Genomic DNA, 19,905 nt, shown 5'->3' on the forward strand with positions numbered 1-19,905 from the left:
CGTTTGCCTTATATTTTAGGTTGGTTCCTAGTAAAGTCTGTGGGTTTTGGAAAGTCTTTGAAGGCTGCAGTCACTAAAGAGTGACATTTCAGTTTCAGACTCTGTACCCTAAAGAAAATATACAGGGGCAATATTTAAAATCTGTCCCTGATTTTGCATCTGTGTCCCTGATTCTTGCACTAGGAGGGTTAACAGCTATTTGAATGCTTTAATGTGTTGATCTTATGTTTCTTAATTAGTAAGATATTCAAGATGCACTCAAAGCTGGAGTGTTGCTGGGACTGTCTGTGGAGAACAGTGACTAATTTGAAATGCTTTAATTTTTGGTAACTGTTTCGGTGTGCTGAAATGCATTACATGGCCCTCATTTTTTCCTCAGAATCAGACATCTGTAGTGTACACAGAACCTGCTGTAAATACTGGGAGGGAGTGTAGGCTATATGTGGATGACAACTGTTTTTTGTTCATTTGCTCAGTTTGAACAGTCACTAATCTGCCTTTGCAGGACTAATGTGCATTTGTATGAAGTAAAAACTAATACTTTGCAGTGATTACTGGGTGTTTTTGTAAGATAAACATGAATCATTGAGACCATCATCATCATCATCATCATTATTATTATTATTTACTAAAGCTGGAAATCTGAGGTATACAGAGTCAATAAAGTAGATGTAATTGTTGGGTATGGAGGCTGTCTGTTAATAAAAAAAAATACTTACCCCTGCTATTGTTTGATCATTGTTAAACACTGCTATGAAATGGCATGGCTGAAATAATGTCAAACCTTAGAAATGTACCCTTCTATGTTCTTCCCGGCCTTTAACTCCTCCTTTGTTTCTCACCTTTTGCTCTTCTCTGCAACATTCTGTCCATACTTTACTTATCCACTCTCTTCACACCCAGTCAGAAGTTAGCTCCATCCTTCTCCAGCCATTTCATTTATCTTTGCTTTCCTGTCACCCCAATTCACCAACATGCATTCTTTAGTGGTAGATCCCCAGCCATTTTTATCTGCCAGTAAACACCCCTTACAGGACTACTGCTTTCCTCCCTCATTCTCGAGCTTAAAGCCTGTACTTCAGTCAGTTTACACTAGGAATCCCTATAACCATGACTTGCATTCTTCTGCTATCAAATATATTCCTTCAACCATTTCTCAAAAACCCACAGCAATTACCTGACTGCCACTGCCTTCATTTATCAGACCACATTGATATCTACACAGATACTACCTATCCCACACCCCTTACCTACACATGTACTACCTACCCACACCCCATGTCTACACATGTACTACTTACCCAGACCCCGTACCTACACATGTACTACCTACCCACACTCTATACCTACACATGTTGTACCTACTCACACTCCGTACCTACACATGTTCTACCTACCCACACACCATTAAACATTCACTTCACATCCCACCCATGCCGGCACCCAAATCACATACATCAAACATATCAGCGTCCCAATACCTCATCATATCTAATTTTGGTAGAAACCCCCAGTTATACCCAAAACTACACATTCCAAAAGCACTATTCAAATTCAGTTCCATTGTCTTTATACTTCTGCCAGGAGGCAACATTGAGCCCAGTCCAGGACCACTTAACAATAATGCCTCAAACGAATAAACCGCATCATATTACCTGCTCCCTCTTTAATGCCAACAGTATCAAGAGCAAAACTGGCAAAATCAATTCCGTAATGAAACAACATAATATTGATATTATAGCTAATACAAAAACGTGGCTGAAACCTGACACCCTTAGTCTTCACCACCTCGTACCAAAATAGTCATACATATAAGATTATAGACCAGGCCAAAAAAACTGGTGGAAAAGCATTAATTATCTTCAAAGATAACCTTAACCCCACAGTTGTTGCACAAGCTAAGAGCAACTCAGAATCGGATCCTAAATACATCCTTTTAAAATTTCCAGCAAACAACAAAAAGCCCTTTGTTATACTCAGTGCATACGTACCGCCACCAGACACACTACTAAAATTCAGTACCCTCATCCAACAAATATATCCCAAAGCTCCCAAGAACAGTAACCTTATCAATGAGACTTCAATCATAATTACTTAGGACCAAAAGCCACTGATTAGATCAGAGCTCCTGGTCAACTTAAGTCTTACCAAATCAACTGTGAAGCCACTAGACCAAATAAGTACACCTTACTAGATCTTGTAATAACTAATAATCCTGAATTGATATCTAACCTCACCATACATGCACCCTCTTTCAGTGATCACTGTCCCCTAACATTCTCAGTATATAATCTGACATTAAAATGTAAACCCAAACTTGACACGTTCACATCAACAAACATTCAGAATATCACTAATCTACCTTGCCACCCTTGATTGGTCTCACTTACTTGCCATAAAATACCACAATGAAGCAGCTAACAACATTACCAATATCCTCCTTCACTTGCAAAGCAATTTTTTTTCCTTTAGTACAAAGGCTACTTCGACATCATAAACATGACTGAGTAGTTAACAAACTCAAACGCTTCCTGAAGATATGTGACAAAGCATGGCACAATTGGAAATACAACTCCTCCACAGATTCCAGAGCCAAATATACCTCACTACGTAACCTAGCAAAGTAGTCCATCCACAGACACAAAAACAACCACTACCAAAACAAACGAGTCTCACTTTTAGCCAAATCTAAAAGATTCTGGAGAGAAATCAACCTTTTGACTGGTTGGAAAATACAACACAACTCCACTCCCCTGAACCCATCTACTACCACCACATATAAACTCTCATGCACTGACTTCCTTATGAGTTCAGCAGACGGTCACACATCAACAACACAAACCTGCCACCCTATCCCCCTTTACATTCCACTGTTATACTTCAGAAAATTTAGAACCAAAGAGAATGAAACACAATTCGACCAAATACAAATAGAGAGCCCCTCCAGGCTCAGATAACTTAGTCCCTTGGTTCATTCTTCTTTGTAAGGACTTCATCTCCCACCCTCTCACTCACATATACAACCACTGCTTAACTAATAAAATTATGCTCAGATATGGAAAACAGCAATAGTCTGTCCTATTCCAAAACTAGCTAAGTTAAGTACTGCTTCACAATTCCAGCCTATCAGTACTTCCCACTTTAGGATAAAAAAAATATCTACAACCAAATTACTGTTTATTTGCATCAATGCCATCTTCTGTCCAGGAAGCAACATGGGCTTTGGTCCTGGAAATACTAAAAGAGAGGCGGCTGGAAGTCCATCAACCCTTCTGAGGGAGGAGTCTCTATACCTGAAGGCTTTTAGGTCTCACCCTTCCGCCACTTGGGTGTCTCCGCCTTTCGACGAACTGATAGACTTAGTTTGTCGAAAGGCGTGGGAGTCTGCAGATTCAGCGGAACTTGTTCCTCAGAAGCCAAACAAATTCATCCCATCACTAACAGACAAAACATTTCTAACCAAAGGAGTCCCAGTAGATGCTATAGTGGTGGCTGTAGCCACCAAAAAGGTACTCTTAGAGACGTCCTCTTCTGTCCATTCACCGAACAGAGAGTCTCATACTATGGACAGATATGGAAACCGCATCTTTTCGGCGATTTCTTCAGCACCTTTTGCGCTTAGATTGCTGAATTATCTGACTCACTTTACTAGACTTCAGAGAGATCTCCTGTGGTCAACTCCTCCATTAGGCTCATTTCTTATGCAGCGGATGGAGCGAGCAGGGCAGTGGGTTCAGGAATTTAAATTGATCACACTGAACTTGATAAACAAAAATAGATAGAACGCCAGCCACAGTACCACAGTATCAACTTTAATCCAAAAACAGTTTAGTGCTTTCATCCCACAGTAATAGGGACTTCTTCAGAACAAATCACATAATACAACCCAGCCCTTATATACCAATCACGTACATACATAAGTACCAATATACCAATTAGTGCATTAATTAAAACTTAAAACCGTAACACCTAAAATGTGTTTTTTTTTAAATGGCTCTACTAAAATAAGAAATACTTTTCCCAATACATTTTTAGCACACTATTAATACCGACATTTTCATTTATACCAGGATATTTTATGGTGTTTAACCTATGCTGCCATGTAAGTTCACAGATTTCCAAATGTTCATCTACAACCCTACCTTGTATGTCATTAACTATTTGCTGTACAACCAAAAACCTGGTCATTGTAAGACTGTATGCGCATATACAAGGCATTAGTCATATTCTCATTTCTAATATCTGATAAATGCTCATACATTCTTTCTCTAAAATGCTTAGAGGTCATGAAGCTTATGATCACTAAAGCCAATAACTCTGCTGGTGAAGCACTATTCTCTTGTGCCATAGCCAAATTATGATTCTCTCTCCCACCCACAATTACCTCCGTACCATCATGCACCCACTTCAAAACTTTACTAAAAGCGCACCTAAAAACATGCTGGCTATGCCCTTGCAACTCCCACTCTAATATCACCCACCCCATCCAACTAGCTACCTTTCTTTCCACCCCACTAACTACCTTGATTATAGCAAGCTCAGATGCTCATAAGCTTAGTACTTATTATACAGCAGGAACTTCTTATTGTAGCATTTGTTAATGTCTGTTATGTACTTCGCAGATAAAGATTCTAGTTGTCTACTGATGTACTATGTTCTTCATCTGTAAATATGTTTGTAATTAATTGCTTTGTTAAATTGTTAATCGCTATGTAATCCAATGTAACTACTGTCTGTTTATTTTAACTGTGGAGCTTTTCTCCCCGGGCCTCTGCTGAAAATGGACCTACGTCCAGTCAGACACTCCCATTCAACAAATGTAAATAAATAATCAAATACAATAATCGGAGGCTTGAGAGTTTAGTTAGAGTGTTGGATGAACAAAATGCTTTTATACAAAGTGACTTGGTGTTTGAGCAATATAAAACTAACTATGTCAACATGTTTTCTAATGTAGACAATATTTGTAAGAATATTTTCTTATGTAACATGAGCAAAATAAGGAGAGGTATGGATGAGTATGCCAAGGGGAGGGTTTATCCATACTTGTTAGATCGTCATGGCAATGATAATGAGGGAATCATTCATCGGGCAAGGAGAGAGGAGGAAGTGAGATCACCACCGAGGGTTCATCAGGTTGAACTAATGGAAGCCCCTTTAGAGCACAGTATGAGGAGGTCGGAGAGGTTGAAGAACAAGGGGCACCCATTTCAGAATTATTTGGAAAGCAGTTAAAAGGATTATGCTGCCCAAGGGGCAAGACTGAAAAATTGAAACTACAGGCAGTATCAGCGAAGAAAATGATGGACTTAACGATTTGTATGTATAATGAAGTAAGTGAAAACAGTGACAGTGATGGTTCACAAAGCAAGGATTTTTACAAAGGACATGTGTTTTATGATGAAACCATTAATAGTGGAGATGATAATTCTGAAGTATTTATGGAATGTATTAACAATATGGTTCGAAATTTTTTTTAGTACCAAATGTTGTATTTAATACCGTTGGTGATTATAAGGTTTAAAACTATTCCAGCAAACAAATACACACAGCACATGCGGATTTACTGGCAAAAGGGTTTACATTTGTACCCAACAGGAGGGTGAAAGTGGCTGACCTATTGATTGATTTAAATTTATATACACAGAAATTGAATTTATGTTTGTGGTTTAAGAATGATGTAACAAAAAATAAGGTAGTGGTACTAAATTAACAAAGCCAAGTATTTTTAACCCCCTTTTGTCCAGTATGGTGGGGGTGTTTGAAAAAGCATACAAATTAGAATTTAGGGAAATCCTAAATACAAAATGTAGAGAGGAAAGTGATAATTTAACAAAGGAAGAGAAAGAGTTGTTATTTGATATTTCCATGGATAAAGATATACTGGTTATGAAACCTGATAAGGGAAACGGACAATATGGCAACTTTATTAATGGACGGCACTCATCAGGAAAGTTCTTTGAATGAAATTAATATTTCACATAGGAGATTGGATATGATGTTGGATGACATGTTATATCAAGGGCAGATTGATGAAACTGATCATGCATACATGAAAAATGAACATCTTGTGGTGTCTAGTATTTTTGGAATCCATAAAATACATAACGGTTTAAAAAATCCTAGTTTTAGACCGATAGTAGATGGGAAATGAACAAAAACATGTTTTATTGGTAAATACTTGGATTTTCACAGGAAAAGGGGTTTGAAGTCCTTCCCATACATTTATAAGGACTCTTGGCAATTTTTGGCAAACTTAAATCAAATTGAATATATGGATAATATGATTTTAGTTACTATTGACATATGTAATTTGTTCTTAGTAATACCACAGGAAGTAGGTTCTGATATGGTTAGAGAAACATTTGCTGGCAACTGGTGAATTTGATCAAGACCAGGTTGATGTGATAGTTACCTTGATGGAAATGGTGTTAAAAAAATAATTTATATTTTGAAGGTCAATACTATAAACAGGTAACACGTGTGGCGATGGGAGCAGTTGTGCCCCCATTTTTGACAAATATGTAATGTCATTTTGGGAAATTAATTTATATTAAAAAATTAATATAAATATAGTATAACATATTTCATGAGGTACCTGGATGATATGTTTTTGATTTGGGCAGATTCTGAAAATAAATTGGTAGAATTTTTAAGGTACTTAAATGAGATGGTGGATTTTTTTAAGTTTACCCATGATTACAATTACAATAGAGTAACATATTTAGATGTGGATTTGAGGTACCTGGATGATATGTTTTTGATTTGGGCAGATTCTGAAAATAAATTGGTAGAATTTTTAAGGTACATTGAGATGGTGGATTTTTTTAAGTTTACCCATGATTACAATTGCAATAGAGTAACATATTTAGATGTGGATTTGAGGGTTGATAATGAGAATAAAAGACTGATATCTGGGATATATAGAAAACCCACATTTTGTAATTCCTATTTGGATTATGGAAGTTGGCACCCCATCACCAAAAAAAGTCCATAGTTAATGGGCAATTAGTGCAGGCTGCAAAGATGGTCACTTATGAGAAGAAATTTGTTGAGGAAATACAGTATATTTATTTATTTGCCATTTGTTAACCCGGTTAGTCTGGCTGAGCAGATGCCCTTTTTCAGCAGAGACCCGAGGAGAAAAGCTCCCGATACAAAGATTACAGTTTGTTACAGAAGAGCAACATAGATAAAAACAATAACAAAGTAATAGAATATTATTTGTTTTTAAACATTCAATTACAAAGTTACGTATAGTAATAATAAAATAACCTGTAAATGATGTAGTTGTATGGTAAGATATAGGAGGAAAGGAAGAAGCTAGTAAGTAGGCAAAGCTTGCTTATATGGAAAAAAGGTGGAGAAGAAGCAAGGTAAGAGGATGAAAGACATAGGTGAGAGTTGTCTGATACAGTGAATAGTGATTAAGCAAGAGGTAGATTGTTACAGATATGGAAGTAGAAACATACAACTAAGAGAGTCTAAGATGCAGAAAATGGAGACAGAGGGTTGGTGGGAGAAGAATGGCTGGGGAGGAATTGACTCAAGGAGGGTCTTTACAGGGGCAGTTCCAGGAGTTGAGTAGGTAATCCTTTAGGGCTAGTGTGAAATTGGGTGAGTTTTGGTGAGTTCTGATATAGACAGGGAGCTTTGTTCCAAGATGTGGAGGCAGCACAACTATAAAAGCTTTTTCCAATTGATTTGTTAGTTTTGGAAATTTGGAGAAGGTGTTGGTCTGAGCTATGAAGCTCCCAGTTGGGGATGTAGGGGGAGACGAGAGTTGCTAGTGAGGGACAGGCTAGAGGTTGTTGTAAGATGGAGTGTGTCAGGTGAAGTTGAGATAGAAGGAGTTGGTTATGGAATTCTAGCTAGTGAAGTTTTGTTAGGGAGAGGCAGTGGTGTGAGCGATAGGGGAGATTTGTGGCAAATCATGCAACTTTATTATATGCTAGTTCAAGTTTGTTTAAGAGATTTTTTTGGAAGTTGGTAAATAAAGGGGCGGCATATAGTAAAGTGGGTAGGAGATAGGCTTGAGCAAGGGACATTTTGGATTCTTGAGTAAGGAATTTTTTGTTTTTGTATAGTAATCCTAGTTTCTGGTGGGTTCTTTTGATGCAGTTGTTGATATGGGTATCAAATTTTAGTTAGTTTATGAGTATACCGAGAAGTTTAACATGAGATTCGACAAGAATAGTTGTGCTGTTTAGGGAAGAGATTGAGAAGGGAGATTTGAGGTGTTGGAGAAGTTTGGGAAGGAAAGGTATCGTTTTATTTGGGTTAAGTAGGAGTTGGTTAGTGGTGAGCCATCGTTTGCCTGAGTGTACTGTGTCTTGTGTGAGGGTATGTAGGTGGGATAGATTGTCAGAGGTAGAGATAAAATCACGGAGTCATCTACATATTGTATGAGTGCAGATTGGGGCCATGAGTGGAAGAGATTATTAGTAAACATATTAAATAGTAGGGGACCCAAGATGGAGCCTTGAGGGACTCCAGTAAGAATGGAAAGGAATGGAGAAGTAGCAGATATCCATTTGACAGATTGAGCTCTATTTGATAGGTATAAAGAGAACCAGTTAAGGGTGGAAGTAGAGAGGTTAAAGGAAGCAAGTTTGGAGAGCAGGAGGTTATGAGAGACAGTGTTGAAAGTTTTAGAGTGGTATAGGAAGAGGGAAGACACAACTTTGTTATTATTGAGAGAAGTGGAGATGGAGTTAGTGAAGGATAGTAGAGCGGTAGTAGTACTATGATGAGGGCGAAAGCCATGTTTGGTAGGGGTGAGGAAATTTTCCTGAATGAGGTGTGAAATGAGCTGTTTGTGGATATACTTTTTAAGGATCTTTGAGATAGGGGATAGAATAGTGATAGGCCTGTACTTTGAGCAGTCGGTGGAGTTACTGTAGGCTTTTTTTCCATATTTGGGGACCAGGTTTTCCTGAATGGACCGATTAATAAGTATGGAGACTGGATAGGCTATGGAGGGGCTGCCAGTTTGAGGTATACGGGAGGCAGGTTATCAGCTGAAGGGCAGCAGGGTTTAAGTTTATTGAGTAGGGATGTGATAAAGGTTGTTGGGACAGGCTTGACTGAGAAGGTGGTTTGACTGGAGGGGGGGTAGGATGTCATAAATAATGTTAGTGTTAGGTTTGATTAGTTTCTGTATAATGGATATCATGCTTTTCTGTCGCAGTGTAGCTCTGAAAATGATGTATGGGGATAATGATAGAGGTAATTTGACCTTAAAGAAACAGAGTAGTTTTGTACCACCACTTACACCCACCCTGAATTTGTTCATTAGGGGATGTGAGCAAGATTTGATAAGATACTTCATTGAAGGAGATACCAGCAGATTTTACAATCTTACTCGAACACAGAGGACAGCATTGCAGAGTTTATGTAATAATACAGATTTAACAATAAAACCGGCGGATAAGGGTGGGGCGGTTGTTGTGCTAGATACAAACTGGTATAATAGTAGATTGAGAGAACTACTCCAAGACGAAAGCACATATACCCAGATTAATCCATTGGGTGTTAGACAAGCCATAGATAGGGTACAACATGCCCTGCAAAGGATGAAGTTTGAGATGAGAATTACTGATGATACTTTTGACTTTCTTTGGTTAGAAAAAGCAGTCACGCCTGTCTTCAAGGCACTCCCTAAGATTCATAAGTCCCAGGTTAACCCACTCCTGAGACCCATAGTTTCAGGGAGGGGGTGGGTGACTGAGAATATCTCTATTTGGTTGGAACATCAATTAAAACCCTATGTTGAAAAGATTGAGAATATTTTATTGGACACAGGTGGCTTCTTGATGAAGTTGGGTAGGGTAGATTATATGGATAAGAAGGATAAGTTATTGATGGCCACCCTAGATATAAACAACTTATTCACAGTCATTAACAATGAATATGGAGTGGATATGTTAAGTAACCTCTTGAACGACCTAGGAGTTACTGAGGTCAAGATTAGCCTAATAAAGGAACTTCTGTTATTGGTATTGGAGAACAATATTTTCATAGGAGCAGAGTCTATATAGACAGGCACAGGTAGCCATGGGCACCCCTTGTGCCAACACTTATGCTAATCTAGTCCTTGCCAAATGGGAGAAAAACCACATATTGAGTAATGATGCATGGAAGGGATATATAAAGATGTATGTGCATTTTGTGGACGACGTCTTTATATTATGGAATGGAAATTTGAACATGTTACAGAAATTTGTGAGTTTTTTACATTCGACCACAACATTCTTTAGGTTCACTTTAAAAGCCTCCTTTGATTCTATAGATTTTTTGGATGTAAACTTAGCACAGAGTGTAGATGGTTTCACATCAAAACTATACAAGAAAGAATGTTGAAAGAACATGATACTGTCATATGATAGCATGCATCCACGTTATACATATTCGAATATTGTACAGGGGCAGGCGAGTAGGATCTCCAGGATATGTTTGGATAATGGTGATTATGATAAAGAACTAGCTACACTTAAGGGCTGTTTACAACAGAGGGGTTATCGAAGATAAAGTGGATAAGCTGATAAACACCAGCAAAGGCTTTAGGGAAAGCAAATATAAACCTTGGCTTAGACGCACTCCAGCCCTGATAGACAAAAATAAAAGACCCACAGTTGTAAGGAGTCCCCAGTTAATGTTTACCTACAGTAGCAACATAGGTAATATCTGTAATGTTGTACAGAATAACTGGAACATTCTGACTAGTGATGAAGGGCTGAGTGATATAGTAGGTTGTAGACCTAACTTCAGATATAGAAGAAACAAGAATCTGAAGGATTTGTTATGCAAAGAAAGGCTAAGTTGTCAAAATACAGTGGCAACAATAACGACGGGCACATTCCCCTGTGGGAGGTGCAAAGCTTGTGGCCACATTAATAAGAAGACTAACTTTGAGCATCCTGTCACACATAGGCAATTTGTGTTAAAGGGAGGGCTACCTGTCCAGATATAGTATATTTAGCTGAGTGTAGCCATTGCCCTAGTTTTTATGTAGGGAAAACTAACCAGATGTTAAAGACTAGGATATTACAGCACCTATCTAGCATTAGGAATGGGGATGTGCATAATGCTTTGAGCAGACATGTGATGGATAATGCAACACACAAATTCACTTTCAGGGCTATAGTAAACATAAGGCTTACCACTAGAGGGGGTGATGTGAAGCATTTGACAGAATTAGCAGAATCCAGATGGATCATTGAGCTTATGGCCAATCGTACACCAGGTTTAAATGATGTGATACCTGTTAAGCCCACCCTTCAAAAAAGGCGTTTTTTTTACTGAATCCTATTGGATATGCACTAGTTTAAAATAAGGGGTTGTTTTATTGTAATTTTATCTGATGAAGGGAGAAGTCCCGAAAGCGCTCATCTTGTGTTTATGTGCAATAAAGATTTTAAGGAATAGCAGTGTCCTTGCCGCGTTTTTTGGTGCATATTTAATTTTGGAATCGTAGGCTGGACTTTGGTATAGTACTCAACTTTTTTGCTTTGTTTTCTGTATAGAGTCTATGAAGAAGGAGTTGAGAAGTGTGGCAATTTCTAGGGGGGGAGCTGTTTGGGGAGGGGAAGGGTTACCTGGGTGTAAAAACTTATTAATGGTACTCCAGAATCTTTTGGGGTTGGAGTGGGCTTTGGGGGGGGGGTTCAAGTAGAAGTTTTTCTTATCAAGGGTGATGTGTTTTTTGTGGTATTTCAAAGTTTTGTGTAGTGCTGGAGGCTGGAAGGGGTTTTGAGTTTCTTCCAGGTTTTCCATGCAGTGTCTCTCCTCTGCATGAGGGAGAGAGTGGCTTTACTCCATGGAGCAAAGTTTGTTTTAACCCGAATTTGTCTTGAAGGGGCTAGGGAGTCAAGAGTGTTAAGGAAGATGCTGTTGAATGTGAGAACAGTTTCTTCAAGAGGGAGGTGCTGGAGAAAGGACCAGTTTATTGATGAGAGTGTTTGATTAAATAAATCAGGGTTAAAGTTGGATAGATTACGACAGTCCCTGTATGTGTATTTTAGAAGGTTGGGACAGGTGACAATGTATAAAAATAGGGTGATGATCACTAAGTGTGTCAGGGAGAATAGAGGGATTATGTATATATTGGTTATGTTTAGTAAAAGGGGTTAACTAGTAGAGTTATTAAATAAAACAAAGGAAGAAGTGATAACTAAACAATTGGGGGGGGGGTGTACAAACCTATACTGGGGATTAATAATTTTAGTTATGAAGTAAATCTTGTATCCCAAGATAGATTACATAATCACAATAGAGGTCTGAGTTTTATTTCCACACTTAATAAGGATTCTGGTAGAGTGTGTGAAGTAATTAAGAAAAATTGGGATATATTACATTTTGATATAAATATGGTTAAAAAGTTGGGTGATGCACCAGAATGTGTAATTAGAAGGGATAGGTCCTTCAAAAATATATTGGAATTTAGTAATTGTATTGACAAAGTTGTTAATGACAAAAACAAAGGTAACTTCAAATGCAGAATGTGTACGCAATGCCCCTATGTTGTTATATCAGGGGACAGATTTAATTTAAATGGTAAGGATATATATATATATATATATATATATATATATATATATATATATATATATATATATATATATAAGTCAAAGCAAAAATGTGGTATATATATGGCAAATGCTTAAAATGTCCTGTATTTTACATCGGAAAGACGTATAGACATTTTACAGAAAAAATGTACGAGCATTTATCAGGTATTAGAAATGAGAAGTTGACTAATGCCTTGTATAGGCACATACAGTCTTAAAATTACCATGTTTTGGGGTTTTTGGTTGTACAACAAATAGTTAGTGACCTACAAGGCAGGAATGTAGCTGAACATTTGGATATTTGTGAACTTAAATGGCAGTTTAGGTTAAATTCCCCAAAATACCCTGGTATAAATGAAAATGTCAGTATTAAGAGTGTGCTAAAATTGAAAAATTTAGTGGGATAAGTATTTGTTATTTCAGTAGAGTCATTTAAAAAACACACATTTTGATGTTATGGTTTTAAGTTTTAATTAGTGTACTAATTGGTATATTGTTACCTAGGTATGTATCTAATTAATATATAAGGGCTGGATTGCATTATGTGATTTGTTCTGAAGAACTCCATATTACTCTCGGATGAAAGCGCTAAACTGTTTTTGAATTGTGTTTGGATTAAAGTTGATACTGTAGTACTGTGGCTGGCGTTCTATCTACTTTTGGTTATCGGGTTCAGGAATTTACCTAAGCAGACATTCCCGGATGCACTTGTATGACTTTTTGTAGCCCTTTAAATCTTCTTTTGTGAACACCCTGTCGATGGCTCATCTTTGTTTATGCCAACAGTGAAAGACACACTAACCAGATATGAACAAGAAGGAAAGTCTCTCTCTGCCGTAGGAGTCCATTTTTCCCTACCTACCAGACCTTATCCAAAGTGTCAAAAGGAGTAAAAATGTGGTTTAAAAAATCCCTAAGAGCTTTCCAAGACACAGATGGTGAGTCTCCCCGCAGGAGCAGAGGGCAAAGTACTAATGGAAGACGCCGACCGTGCGGCAGAGGGGGTCTGCAAAACCAGGGCAACAGGGAATCATTCCTTGGTAAGCCCTTTCAGCTCTCCTGAAAGGAGGCCTGCCTCTCCATCTCTGGAGGCAGTCGGGGGCCGCTTATCTTTGTACCCAGAAGCCTGGCTAACAATAACAAAAGACAAGTGGGTACAAAGCATCATATCCAGAGGTATCTTCATACCCTTTTCTTTCCCCGTCCCAAAGATAAAAAACATCCCAGACATTCTACCCAGTCAAACGAACAGGCAACTCTCAAAATACAAAAGTTGCTAGACAAAAGAGTCATCCAAACAGTCTCTGCAGACCAAATAGGATCCGGAATTTACTCAAGGTTCTTTTTAGTTCCGAAGAAAACAGGGGACCGGAGACCCATCCTGGATCTCAGCAAATTAAACAATCAATAAGAAAGTCAAAGTTCCGGATGGTAACACTGCAGCTTATACTCCCTTTTCTGGGACAAGATGATTGGATGAGCTCTATAGACCTTCAGGATGCGTACTACTAAATAAAAATGGACAGGCAATCCAGGAATCATTTGCACTTTTGGTTGGGAGCCAGTCACTACCAGTTCCAAGCTCTGCCCTTTGGCCTCACTACAGCCCCCAGAGTGTTCACCAAGTGTATGGCAGTATTAACGGCTGACTTGAGACACCTAAGATTCCATGCGTTTCTGTAGCTAGACTACTGGCTCCTAACTGCCACCACTGAGCAGCTACTATCGAAAGCGAGTGACACCACCTTGCATCTCTACTCTCACCTAGGAATCACAATAAACTATGAAAAATCTGCCTTGTTGCCATCTCAGCATATTGTTTTTATAGGAGCAGATCTGGATGCAACAAAAATGATGGCAAAACTTCCCTTCAAAAGGGTTCAAGTTCTACTACGTCAAGTCCTAAGCCTACTTTCCAAGAAAAAAGTACAAGCAAGAACAGTCCTGAAAGTCTTGGGGACCATGGCAACAGCAGTAACCTTGATTCCATTAGCAGGTCTGCACACGAGAATTCTACAGTGGCTACTGTTCACTCAGTGGTCCATACAGGAACTACCCATATCCCACCAAATTTTGATAATGGAATCTTGCAAGAAAGACCTTCATTGGTGGCTTCACTCCACTCATGTGACATTAGGTCAAACCTTTGTTCTTCCCCAGCCATTAGCCACAGTGACCATGGACACCCCCCAGATTGGGGGGGGGCATTATCTGGGAAGGACAGTCCAAGGCACTTGGCAGGATCATGAGGCCCATTTGCACATCAGTGTCCTAGAGATGAGAGTGGTGCTTTTAGAGTTGCAAGCATTCCAGGACTCTCTTCCACTAGGAACTATTGCAATACAGACTGACAACATGCCAGTTGTGAGGTACATAAACAAACAAGAAGGAACCAGGTCTTACCCCCCTTTGTTGGGAGGGCCTGAGAGTATGGCAGTGGGTGACCTCCTCCCAGTGGTTTCTGGTAGCAATGCACATCCCGGGGAAATCCATCATGATAGCAGACAAACTCAGCAGAGCTAGTTTTATGCCTCGTGTGATCTCTAAAACAGGAAGTGACGGAAAAATTTTTCTGCAAATGGGGCCAGCCTTGTTGCAACCTTTTTGCCACGTCCATAAACACCAAATGAAGCAACTACTTTGGCCTGATCCCCCCTCTGAGGTAGTCACCAAAGGATGCACTTGTCCACGATTGGCCCTCTGGTCCCCTCTGTGCCTTTCCTCCCTTTCCGTTGATACCCAAAGTTCTTCAGAAAGCCAATTGCTTGGGAAGGAACTTGATACTCATCTCCCCATACTGGCCTTGTCGAATCTGGTTCCCCTTCCTGTGGCCTCATCTCCAGGAGGAGCCGTGGATTCTGGACCCAGTTCCAGACCTCCTGACTTATGCATCAGGAATGCTCCACCCCTCCCATCAAACCCTCAAATTGACAGCTTGGCTGCTCCGATTCCAAATATAACCAGGCTCCCTAACCTTTCTCCATCAGTAAAACATATCCTGATCTCATCTCATAAGGCTTCAATGAGAAAGTTGTATAGAAGCAAATGGAAAAGATTTTCTTCTTGGGCCTTGACTAATCACATTGATCCCTTCTCTGCCCCAATAGTTTCCACTCTTGAATTCTTAGCAAAGCTATTTAATGAAGGCACAGCTGCAGCTACTATTCGAGTTCAGTTAGCAGCCATATCTAATTTTCATTTAGATGAATCAGGGCCTAATGTGATGTCCCACAGACTTTGGAAAGCCTTTCTTAAAGTTATTATTTTATTAAGACCACCTATTAAAGCTCCTCCAGCACCATGGGACTTGAATTTTGTCTTATCCCTTTTGATTCTTCCCCCTTTCGAGCCTGCATCATCCTGTGATCTTAAGTATTTGACTTGGAAAACAATTCTTTTGATAGCTACTACTTCTGCTAGAAGAGTTTCAAGCTATAAGCCTAGTCAGCAAAGCCCCCCTACATGCTTTTCCACAAAGACAGAGTATCTCTACGAACAAACCCATCCTTTCTACCCAAAGTATGTTCAGAATCTAACTTGAACCAATCTGTAGAACTACCAGTTTTTTTTCCCCAACTATGTCAACAAGGCAGAATATATGCTGCACCAACTGGATCTATATAGACAATTACATTTCTACTTACATACGACTAAGGACTTCAGAAAATCTGACCAATTATTTGTATCCTTTTCAGACTCAAAGAAAGGTGCTCCTGTGGCTAAAGTCGCACTTTCGAAATGGCTATCAGATTGTATTACCTTTGCTTACCAATCTCAAAACAAAGAACTTTCCCATAAAGTAAAAGGTTATTCTACAAGAGACATTGCAACCTTTTCTGCCTTTCAGGCTAGACTACCTTTTAATACCATTTGTGCTGCAGCAACATGGGTAAGGCCTCATACCTTTATCACTCATTACAAAGTTTATTTGGCCTCCAGGAACAGGGCCTCCTTTGGGTCCACTGTTCTGAAGAATATTCTCTCTTGAGCCACCCAAGAAAGATGGTGCTAGGGTCGCTGCCCCAACCTGCTAAAAATGAAGGCAAGATAGGACAACATTACAAAAAGAAATTATGTACTCACCATAACGTTCCATGTGTGTTGTCCATCTCGCCTTCATTCTTACATCTCACCCTCCTTCCCCCTTTGCTCCTGGAAGACCGAACCGATGTAATTGGCTGTTAATGTTCTCTGACCTTCTTGGTTGCTCTATACGGTATTCACTGACTTTTATGTAGCTATATCTGTAAACAAGATCTGGGGAGCTCTCCTTGTGCATGATGGAATAGGGTTTTAGCCATGAGCTAGTGGAAACCTCGAGCTTTTGTATAAGGCCGAGTCAGAACTGAGGATCGGTTCCAAACCCAACCTGCTAAGAATGAAGGTGAGATTGTAACTACTACCATTTTGTCAAATTTTAACAATTTTTGGTTACAACTTATTTTTTCCTTGAAAGAAAAAAAACATAAGACTGAATTTCTTTCCTTACTTGTGATTTTTGTTTAGGCCATTATTGTATCAAACAGTTGGAAAAAATGCTGTAACGTGCTGACCAGAAAATCTGCTTCCAGTAAAGTTACAATTCGAGGATAGATTTAAATTAAAGAACTATGTTAATAGAATAAGACAATGACAAGTTGTGGGTAGTAGGCAAAGGTTGGAAAAGATGGTAGTCTCTATTAAGGGCAGTAAACCATTTGTAGTTGTGATAAGAACATGTGATAGTGTGGAAGTGCTTGACTTCAGCAAAAGTGGTTAGTAAGAATTAAATTGCATAGATTCCTGCAAGAAAGTGAAGGAGAGGGTGGATTTTGCAGGGGAGTAGGTGAGAGAAACAAAGAAAGTTTGAGTAGTAGAATAAAATGGGAAGTCCTGCACTATGCACTTTTGCACCCCCCCCCCCCCGAACAGCTGCACAGTTTAATCTCAATCCATTATTTTTAGGGTACCAATGAAGGCATTTCTAGAGTTTCATTTCTAATGTAATGTCTTCCCCGTGGCTGTTATGGAGGTTCATCTCAGAGATGGTCTTCATTGGGGAAGCATTAAAGAGGGAGAGGTCGCTGAAAGGTTGAAATGTGTTGACTGATTTTTGACAGTTGCAGTGCCCCTCCTTTCCCCCTGCAAGTCTTCCGGAATTTGCGAAGAACTACTGCTGTTTGTGTTCATTCTTTACTGATACGTCCTCAAAGTTTTGCTGTTTCTTTTTAAGCTATTATATTGATAGTCTGTTTTCTAACACACATCTTTCTCTGTTCTAGTCTCTCTTTCAGTGCCACCCTGCAGGAATCAATAGCCATACATCTTTAAATATTCCTGATTATGTATCTGAAGAAGCCAAATCTCTTGTTCAGCAGGTAAGTAATGTCAACCATGAATTTGTATATTTACATTAAAAGTCAAGTTGATCATAACTTCACCTGGCCACAGATTGTATTTTATGGTAACCTGTCCTTCAACTTGCTGCTTATTTACTTATTTAAATGGCTGAAGTTGTAAGTACCATGCTTGAAAAGTCAACATGAAATCCTGAATAATGAAAAGTAGTGTATCCAAACAAACTAATAATCCAGGAGCCAGTAATAAATGTAGAATTTTGAATAAATAAAGTAAAGCTAAGTTCTAAAACTGGATGCAGTTGATTCTCTTATCCAGATACTACTGCTTAAAAGAGATGGTATTTTAAGGATCTCCTGAATGCATGCTGAGAATTTTTCATCTGAATCAGGGAAAGTAGCTAGTTCCACATGACCAGGCAGGGTAGACAGAAGACAACCTGTACAACATCTCCATATTGATTAAATATTATTACCATTTTGTGGTGAATCTGTTAGCAGACATCATGGCAACACATCCACGTACTGAAATTGCACATGCATATACATCAGCATCCATATATTTAACATTGCAGGGTCATGGAAAATCACTTGCTTTTTGTTGTAGTTTACAGAAACTTGGGATGTTATTGCTAGATTCAAAAGATGATTTCTGGACTGTTCATATTTTGCATTTATGGAGATCTCACCCTAAACATTACTCCAGTGCAATGTCTTACTGTACATGCCTTTTTTTTTATCATATTACAATATTTTGGCAACAAGTTGGGGGAGAGAGAAGTCAGAATCAGCTGACCGGTTTCCGTCACTCCCTACAGAAGTTGTACTTCAGTTTTGAGTCCATGCATCCTCAAAATCTTGCTTTCAGCAGTCAGCAAGTGAGTAGGTAGATAGCCCGCTGCACAGCTTGTAGGAGCAGTCAGCTTTAAATGTTTATCAACAACTGCTCATGTGGTATTCTTCTGGATTGGACTTCATCTCTCAGTATTTTCTGCATTTAGTAACACATTGTATTTATACAAGCAATTCTTTTTCCTCTGCATTCTTGCTGTCACTATTCAGTGTATTTACTCCTTTCCACATTGCTTGCCTATTTTAAGATAATTTAAAATCATAAAACCCAGTTCGCTTTTAGTTTTTATTTTTGAACTCTCCCTTTTGTCAGCTGCCTGTCCATCCTTGCCAGTGATTCTTGCCTTTAGTCATGTTGTGAATTCCCATCTGCAGAGACATTAAGCAGTCCCATGCAAATGGTAGACACCTCAATTTCTTAGACATTGAAATAAAGTATTTAACTTTGCAAAAATACATTATTAGATAGTGTTGCTTTTTGGTAAAAACTACTTTTGACAGATTTTGACTTGTGTTTTCCTACTGTATAATGTTTGCTTGTCATGCCTGTCCCCATGCTTCAACAAGTTGTGTAATTATGTATGTAAATATTGTACCTACATTTTCTAATTGTTTTCTTAATTTAGAAGTGGGCATTCTTTTGATATACACACATTGTAATAGCTTAAGGCTGAAGTATTAAAACCATTGACATTTATTTAAAATTGATTTCATTGTAGTTTATCTTCTTAAAAAGATGTGGATGATGATAGCAGTGCTGTGATTTGCCTGTTAAAGTCAATGTGATTGAGTTATGTTATACAAATGGGTATCTGTTGCAGTTATTGTGTCTTTATAAAAAACAGTAATATACAACATTTTAATAAAATGTGTTTATTTTAATTTACTGTTGTGTGCTTCTTGGTTTAATAAATTATGTCTATTTTTATGTTAACGATTTGCTGATAATTCTCTGTGGCTGTTCTTTTGCTTGCCCTTCCTAATGATATGCTGAAACTGATATACTATGGGTCTGGTACTGCAGAATACACTGTATGCAAGTTATGTGTGATGAATACACTGTTTCACTCCTTGTCAGTAGAAGTTGATTCATGACTATAGAAATGACTGCATAATTGATGGATGCAATTATTAGGGATGGGACATTG

General features: G+C 38.6%; 1 protein-coding gene across 3 annotated transcripts in view; it reads left to right on the forward strand.

Annotated features, from left to right (window-relative positions):
* The window catches only part of RPS6KC1 (ribosomal protein S6 kinase C1), a 1,896,815-nt gene that overhangs the window by 1,812,706 nt on the left and 64,204 nt on the right, over nt 1–19,905 (forward strand). For all 3 annotated transcript variants that reach the window (XM_044055506.1, XM_044055508.1, XM_044055507.1), the window contains one exon: nt 17,831–17,926. In XM_044055506.1, the coding sequence (XP_043911441.1) occupies nt 17,831–17,926 (96 nt within the window). The remainder of the gene's footprint in view (nt 1–17,830; nt 17,927–19,905) is intronic.

Source organism: Protopterus annectens, chromosome 1.part2 (assembly GCF_019279795.1).
Source record: "Protopterus annectens isolate FY-2018-M chromosome 1.part2, PAN1.0, whole genome shotgun sequence".
Taxonomy (NCBI): domain Eukaryota; kingdom Metazoa; phylum Chordata; order Ceratodontiformes; family Protopteridae; genus Protopterus; species Protopterus annectens.